The 8,795-nt window shown below is 41.3% G+C and overlaps 1 protein-coding gene across 1 annotated transcript; it reads right to left on the reverse strand.

Moving 5' to 3' along the window:
* On the reverse strand, positions 25–8,488 carry CZH9orf64 (chromosome Z C9orf64 homolog). Its single transcript, XM_021379403.1, has 4 exons — positions 8,025–8,488; positions 6,987–7,246; positions 2,263–2,458; positions 25–1,282 (listed from the first exon to the last, which is right to left on the reverse strand). Exons 1-4 carry the CDS (start codon positions 8,353–8,355, stop codon positions 1,050–1,052), a joined length of 1,020 nt encoding a protein of 339 aa, XP_021235078.1. The 5' UTR covers positions 8,356–8,488; the 3' UTR covers positions 25–1,049.

The raw sequence follows: 8,795 nt of genomic DNA on the forward strand, positions 1-8,795 counted from the left end.
CGGAAGGAAGAAGGCGGCGCCTGCTAATGCTCTGCACGCTTTATTACCAAAGTTGCGCTGATCACTGAATAAGAAAGCTTAGCAGTTTAAGGCGAGTTTTCCCCGGACAAAAATAAGAACAAGTCACTTCAGGGTAGGGTTGGTACATGCAGGCACGGGCTCAGTGACAACCACTGGCTGCGTATGCACCTGTGTTTGTGTACAGAGCTGCTCCAAAAGCAACGCATCCTATTTTATTACCTTGGCTCACGATATCAGAGGAGAACATTGGTGGTACAAGAGTAGAGGCTGAACCTTCCCACCACTATTCTGTTACCTTTTGTTGGTCTGGAACAGATAGCAGCAGAAGGGCAGTCTGACACAATGGCATCTGACATGGAAGTGCTATGAAGCAAAGGGGTGGAAATGAATTCCTCCATGCAAAAAAACTGGCACCCACTGACATTCGCTGACACTTCCTGAGCGTTTCTAGTGAGCAAACAGTGAATGTGGGCACAGTGAGGCGGTGGGCGGTGCATTTCAGCAGTGGGGACAGTGCCAGAGGGACACCTCCCTGGCGGCATATTTTTACAGGCACAGCATGCACGCTCTTGTTCATTGCTGGCAAAATGTATAGCTACCTGTGGCAACCATGTGGAAAAACAGTACTTTGTTGCTGAGAATCTGCTCCACCAAACAGCGTTGTGTTCTTTGTACCTAATGTGGTTTCCATGGAAATAAAAGGGAGGCATTACTTTCGGAGCAACCTTCTCCTATACATGTACATATATATGAATGTATGTATGTAGATATATGTATATAGCCATGCAGAAACCTCAAAGCAAGAGTAATAAAATCTGTATCACTACAAATTTTCCAGCAGTTTTACATTATTAACTCCAGTCTCAATCAGTATGATTCAAAGAAATCAAGCAAGTAATTCAAACGTCATCAGAAAGCATTTGTTACATTTAGCAAGTTCCAAACTAGTATATGACAAATCATTGTATGAAAAAAAGGAATTGTAATTGAAAAGAAAATGCAACAATACAGTAGCTATCCTGCTGGACTTAGTAATATATACACCGTACTCGATGAAATGGAATATCTTTCATATCTTCCCTGTGATCCCTGGCATAGTCCCAGAGATAGTAATCAAGTAAAACCGCATTGATCTGATCACGCATGTCTTGACCTTTCTTCTCATACAGCTCCAGCAAGTGTTTGCAGATTAGCATGCAGCACCAAATGGAACAACCACGGATTTCCACCTCCTCTCTGTCTCCAGACTTGAAAACAATTCCTGTTGGACAAGAGACAGCAACTCAGTTATGGAGACAGAATCACCAGATGCCCAGGATTTTCTTTTTTTATTTCACATTTAAGCTATTTTAGGATCACAGTTTTCATGCCTTATAGTGTAACTACTTACTATGTTACTACATGTTTTCTATGGATTACTTTAACGTTACCATACATATTTGTTAAGTTTGCCTCCCATTCAATTACGAAGCCATCCTGTATAATAATAAATTGGGCTCAGGGAGAGAACAGGTGCCTGGGCTATACAGTACATGACTATTTTGTTTCTGGAGTCAAAAGGGATACTCAAACATAATTCCAGTTGGGTATTTTCTGCAATGGGTAATTCTTCACTAAGATCAAAGATCAAACAGATCACAACATTCTATGATTCTATGACACATTTATAATCACAGAACGATTTATCTTTTCCATGAATCTTGGTGAGGACTTTTCCACCACAGCCACTCAAACACATTTGTCATTTGTTTATCTTGCTGTGCAACTTTAAAATCACTAACAATAGTCCTTCCTATAAACATAGTCATTTTGCAGTGGGAAAAGGACTGGTTTCTGCTTTCATTCATTCAATCTACTAGTTAACAACTACTGCAATATGGAACCAGCCCTGTGCAATTATCTTCTTTAAAAGCAATGGCATGTTTTCTTGAAGTGGATGTTTATCTTATTACCTTGTTTGTTGCTCATATAAGCAGCAGTTCCTGTTGAGTACTGACAAACAAGAATCCCCATGCTTTTCCAGGTTCTTTGAACTAACGAAAAAACTGCTGTTTCTATTATCTAAATCTCAAAATCACAACCATAACCATGCTGGAAAGTGTTGCTGTCAACAGTGGCTGTTTTGAAACTCTGAAATCAACCCTTAAGAGTCTTTTTATCCATACCTTGCCAGTGTTTAATCCAAGGAACAGATAGATTGAAACCGTAAGAATACTTCACAATAGTAAGGAAGGAACAAACCTTCGCGTAGCTTTTTCATTAGGTCTTCGGAATACTTCATGGCTTTTAAATGAACAAGAACTTGAGGAATTCTGTAGTCAGCAAATATAGTCAGGCTAGAAATGTCTCCAAAAAAGCCATCTCCCTTGCCTTCCAATACACTCCATGTATCTGCCACAAGTATTTGTGCCCGTTTGTAGAAAGATACCTTCTTTTTCTGATGAAAAAAAATATATATCCACATAGTTTAAGTGCTATGGACACATCAATAAATACAGAAAATGAAAACTAGAGGAAGACAGGTAAGTTATGTTGTTCTAGAAACAACAACAAAAGATACTATTTTGTTAAGCAAATATTAACTAAAACAATAAATAAAAGCACAACGCTATAATTGCCTTAAAATCTAAACACTGAACCACACAAAATATAACGTGGAACCCTCATTAAAAAACAAAAAGAGAGAAACATAACAGTTACTAAAGCAGTGGAATAAAAAATTATTTATTTAAAAAAAAAACCTCAGATAGCAGAAAACATTAATATTGGTTTACTTCTACTTCACAAACAGTGGTTGGAGTCCTGCAAACAACAACTCTTTCTGAAGCCCTACAGTTGTCCAACAGCCAAGCTAAGTAGCACGTATCAAACAGTTAACACGTTTCATGAACTTCCTTTAAGAAAACTTAACGTTAAGGAAATAGAATTTTGCTGAAAACTATAAGGCATGATTCTCAGTGCTGTCTAGTGTATCTTATTTGTTGAAGAGGACAGAGGAAAAAAAAATAATTTCAGTAATTGTGGTATTCACAAGTATAAGGTTTTCTTAAACACTCTGTCTGGGTCTGTTTTTGTTACATGCTTTTGTGCTGGTGCAAACCCTGCAAAAATTTACATACTTATATTGACTACTCACAAGGGAAAAAACTAACGATGTGCTAAACTCTGTATGGAGTTCAGACTTCTATTCTATGACAAACAAAATGTGCAACTTTAGGAAAAAAAAAGAAGCCTAATACTTTTGGGTTTTTTTTGCTTTATAGACCAAATTTTTAGCTTTTGACATATGCTTAACAATGGGATGTAACTGAAATGGTTAAGCAAAAATATAGATAGACGGGGATTCTACTTACTTCAAGTTCTATTCCAGCACTCTTCATATAGCCTCAGTTCATAAATGGCATTTTTAAAGAGTATTTCATTTTATATTACTGCCTAGATTTTACGGACCATTCCTCATAGCAGTTTATTTTTTGCCATTAAATGCTATTGTACAAAAACACTGAAAACAAGATATCCAACAACATTTCACAGAACACCTTCTGCAAATATTCTGAAAATAAATTTTCTCTGTACTTCGTTACCCACTCGACACAGACACACACATTTCCTTCTAGAGAACTATACATTTTGTCTATTAAATAATAAAATACTGCTCAAAACTCTAAAGGGCAAATCAATAAATCAAAAACAGACCAAACTGCATCACAGCTCCTACTATCCTGAAGCTAATGAAAACCAAGGTCATTGCTCTTTTAGTAGCATTAAGATTTTTTCCCATGTAGTAAGCAACAGCACCACATCATTTTGCAAGAGCAGTATGGAAGAAAGACTTCAAACTGAACTTTTCATCTCATGCTGTAGTTTAGCTTGGAAGAAAAATATTGCCTGGGACTTCTTATGGATTATTATTATGGATAATTTCACTGTTTCAGTCGTTAGTTTTTACACTGCACAGATCTGAAGTTCGTGAAAACTTTCTACATGGAAAAGACCATTAAGATTTTGTAGTAAATTTTCCAACTGTTCTTTTTAACAGAGAGCAAGGAAAGCAGTGGTTGAATGGTACTGCCTCTCAAAGATAGTGTAATTTGCCCCAAAACTGAACATTTTACTTGATGGTGATAAACCTACACTTATTTTCCACAACTTTTCTGCCCTCGCATTCCAAGAAAAGCTACCACTTCTCCTCGTTTTCCACTCCACTACCTTTACTTCAAGAAGTATCAAGAGACAGAACTGATTCTAGCCTACGGATACTAAAAGAAGGAAGGGGTATTGTGCTGGCAAACATACAAATGTGATAGCACAGTGTATGGGAACTGCTGAGTCACAGCCTGAACCACTGATGGAACACCTGGAGGAAAGACCCAGTCAGACCTGGGATCACAGGTGAAGGCAATTCTCTTAGGCCTCATTTAAGAGATGACTGCCCCCAAGGAAGGATCTCTTTCTGGAGATTCCTCCTTGGTGGAGCTTTTCCCTGCAAACCTAGATCTTTGTAGATGGGTAAGTGATCTTCTTCTCTTCTTCCCTTCCTTTATAGCATCTTTCTATTGTGCTGGTCCTTCTGTCATTGCACCTCTTTTGTAATGCCTTTTCCATTGTGTTGATCTTTCTGATGGCTATACATGGCTAGAAAGAAAAGCAGAAAATAGGAGGAGGACAAGAATTTTACCATCTCCGTGGAAAATGGGAAACAAAGAAGTGCATAAATGCAGCATTGATGACTCAAAGCTTGGAAGCACTCAAATGTATGTCCTGATAAATCAAATCCTGATAAATAATTTAATTTTTAAACTTAAGACAGTATTCAAAGTCAGCAATATGTCTAAATATGAAATACCCATACTAGGACAAAAAGACTTCAGGGGTTTTGGTTTGCACTTCACTGCACAGAAGGGAAAGAACATAGGCAATATGTAATTACATTCAGTAATGTGTAATTATGACAGGTTTTTAGTATACACTTTTGGTAAGACATGCAGCCAAGGAATTGTCTTAATTTTACAAGTTCCTCTAGGAGGTCAAATCATAGGAGAGCTGTAGCAGTCTGACAGTGTGATTTACTGCAGAACAGAATTTATTCTTGCACACATGTTTCTATTACAGAGAGTAAGTGAAAAACACCAGTATGTTGTCAAATACCTATCTCTAGTTCCCTTTCTAATAAAGGCAAACCTCTACTTGTGAGATCTCAACTGGCTGCACAGAAATGGTGTTGATAATACAATCCATATCACCTTGTATTATGTTTTCTTAAAAAATATTTCACAGAACAAATAAGGTGTAAACCTTATCTGCATTATTTCACCCACCTTCAAAATACACAGCTTGCTTAGTGAAAGTAGAAAAACAGTTTCTGTGTTTATGCAGTAGTCTTCACTACTACGTCAGTGCTTATGGCCTGGGATCATTTTTGGAATAGCTTTTCATTCTGTGATCTGCTGCTGCTTCTAGGGAGCCTTGCTTTGTAAAGCACTCAGCACCATCTCATGAAAGATTACGTCAATGAATACAGTCACTATAAAGATAAGAAAATACTCTATCACTTGAAAAATGCCTCCTTTTTGATCGCAGAAGTCATCATAAAATGATTTCTTATGTAAAAATCCCAGTAAGTTAAGCCAGTAACATCAATGTTAACTAATAGAGAATCCCTGATTTTTTTTTTCATGTTAGTATGGCATCTTCACAGTAGGCGACAGAGGAGTACAAAATGATGCCACCTATTCAACATCACAGGTAAATGAAAAATACAGTTGATTCAAAGGCCCAACGAGTGGTGTTGCGGGGTGCTACCTCCAAAGGACTGTACAAGCCATTCCTTAGCATAGGCTGCACTGGAGCTAGAATAAGGTGTTTTGGTGATATAACATACGAATACTACCACAGATGGAACAGTGTACAAGATAGAGCAGAAAAAAACAGAAAAAAAAAAAAAAAAGGATGCCTGCATAGAGACAACTGGAAAACACCAAACACACTCTTACTTCCCACCAGTTTCTTTCAGAGAAACTGTTGCAAAAAGCTTCTGTATTATGTCAACCCTGACATAAGTGATGCGACATTCAGAGTTAATTCTGGCCTGCGGTCATTCCTACAAGGTCTGTTGAACTAACAACAGTTACAGATTCCTGGTAGTTCGTTGTACATTTTCATACTACTACTAGAGTTTCATCTCCTTCATTAGATGCAAAGATGCTTATGATAAACGAAAAAAAGTGAGAGGTACAATTTTAAAGAAAAAGAAGACATGAAAAACAAAGACTCTGATTTGTCAGGCAGAAATTATCTTACATGTTACACATTTATAAGACATAAAATAGAGTTGTGGTGTAACTTGGAGTACATCAAAATAGACTACAACAGAGTGAAAAAGACAGACAACCCATGAAAAACTCTTTCTCCAGGAGGGAAAGAAAAAAACCTTACAATTATCACTAGATATATGTTCCTGGCCAATTCAGTACTTCAAATGATGGGGTTTCATTTACTGTTGACAAATAGTGTGATTTTGTTTTCAGAGGTTTAGACTGATAGAGAAATGAAATCTCAATATCTTTACCTTGTCTTAACAAAAACATATACTTTAGCCCAAGAGTATTTCAAAATCTATCTTCCACATCTGCATTACTTGTAACAATTTACGTAATTAGATAACCTGCTTCGAAGTCTGATTTTCATTATACAGACTAATCCCGGTACTGATTTGAAGTGAAATATTCAAATAATGCTGTATTTCCCTTCTATTCCCTTGAATTTTGCTTCTGAATTCCACAGAAGTCATTATGTTCAGTTTCCATTTTTCTGTATTAGAAGCCATGAGAAATACACAAATTTTACATCTATTCTGAGCTGACTGTCTCTCCAGGGAAAAAAAAAAATCACAGACAATCTATCTTTTAAAGCCACAATCAGTAACAAATCATATCATAAAAAATTCAGTGCCCCAACTAACTTACCTCAAAAACAGCCTCATCTCTGTAAGAAGGGAAGTTTTCCACCACGAGACGTAGCAGTTTCTGAGCGCTGTTCTCACTCATTTTAACACAGGTGAGGAAAGAGCCTCCAAACTTCTCCAGCAGAACTGTTCCGCTTTCACTCAGCACCTGGTGCCTCTCTTCAAGCAGAGGCATGGGCACTTCTGTGTCAGATCGAAACACTTGTCTGACCTGGTCCAGTGTCATAGTGGCATAGTATGATGCACTGGTAATAGGTATTCCTTCAGAAGAGTAAAAGCAAGATGTTAGGCTGCTGCGCTGCACCCAGAGACCCTTCACACAGACCCATTACAAATGCAAGACTCAGAGAGCCTCTCAGCTCTTAAAACTGACAATGTCCAGTGAAGATCACACTCAAGTAGCTGCTTAACACTACATGCGTGTGCTTGGTGTGCTCCCTGCTTGGGTAGGAATTCCTCACATGCAGCTATGGTATGTTTTTTACGTTCTGCATGTGATTTTCCTCCAATGGTTTGCTTCCATTGTTCAGCATGGCACACACACTGTACTCTAGGCACATACAGCCATTACTATCAGTCTTTTTTTGCCTGAGCTCCTCACTGTTACATACTTACAAGAAGGATCTTACTGCCAGCTCTCCTTTAATTAAAAAAAAATAAAGCATAAATTTTACTAAGCTTCCATCTGCGCGTTCAGATATGTTTTTCTTTCTTTCTTTCTGTCTTCCTTTCTCTTTCTGTCTTCGTCTTTTCTTTCTCCCCAGGAGTGCGTTCAGACACGGCGGAATGCCGGCACACCGGCGCGGAGGCACGTGCTTTCCAGACCCACTGGGGCTGCTCGGGCAGCCGGCCAACCCCGACGGCTCTCAGCTTGCCGTGGCCTTCTCGTTCGCCATGGAAATACCCCAGGTCACAGAGCGCTGACCGCAGACGCACCGAACGCGTTTTTACACGACCGGGGCCTTTCCTTCCCCGCGCGGCAGCCGCCCACCCACCGCCAGCCCCGCACGACCGCCGCTCCCAGCCCGCCCGCACTGACCGTCATCCAGCGCGCGGTTGACGGCAGCGCAGAGCGCCCAGTAGCCGCTGTACGCCTTCCCCTTGTAGCGCACCAGGCACTTCTGCTCGTCGCTCTCGGACCAGAAGGAGAAGTTGAGGGTGTCCACCAGGAATACCCAGCTCACCGCCTCCTCGCTGGCGGCCCGCGGGTTCAGCTCGTGCAGCGCCTTCCATCCCGACAGGCCGAACGCCGCCGCTTTATCGAACAGCGACTCGGCCACCTTTCTCGCACCCTCCTCGTCCACCGACACGTCTCGGCTGCGGCCCGCGATGAACCGGGCGGATTCCAGCGGGGACAGGAGCGCCTCCATGCCGCCGCCTCCCGCGGGTAGGGGACGCCAGCGCTGTCCGGCCGCCACGCTCCGGCGGGCCCCACCTCGGGCGCTGCCGGCCCTCCGGCGGCGGAGCGCCCGCTTCCCGCCGCGCACTGCGCAGGCGCCAGGGGGCAGCGCGGGTTTGGGGCCGCCCGCTGGGAGGCGAGCGGAGCGCGCTGCGGCCGCGTTGTGCCCGCGTCGGTGAACGGAGGAAAAACGAGACCGACGCGCGTCGTGCTTCCCTCACCCTTTGTTATCGGAAAGCCAACCTCGTTTCCCTGGACACGAAGTAGCTCTGCCGTGGTCTTTATTTTCTTTAAAGGATTGGCTCCAAGGCCGGGCATGCCCGCGAACCTCCCCTCCTACCAAGGCAGGAATTACCCAGCCCGATAAAAAAAAAGCTACGAAACCGAAGCGTCCTGCCTACAGCAACAGGG

This window comes from Numida meleagris, chromosome Z (genome assembly GCF_002078875.1).
Source record: "Numida meleagris isolate 19003 breed g44 Domestic line chromosome Z, NumMel1.0, whole genome shotgun sequence".
Lineage (NCBI taxonomy): Eukaryota > Metazoa > Chordata > Aves > Galliformes > Numididae > Numida > Numida meleagris.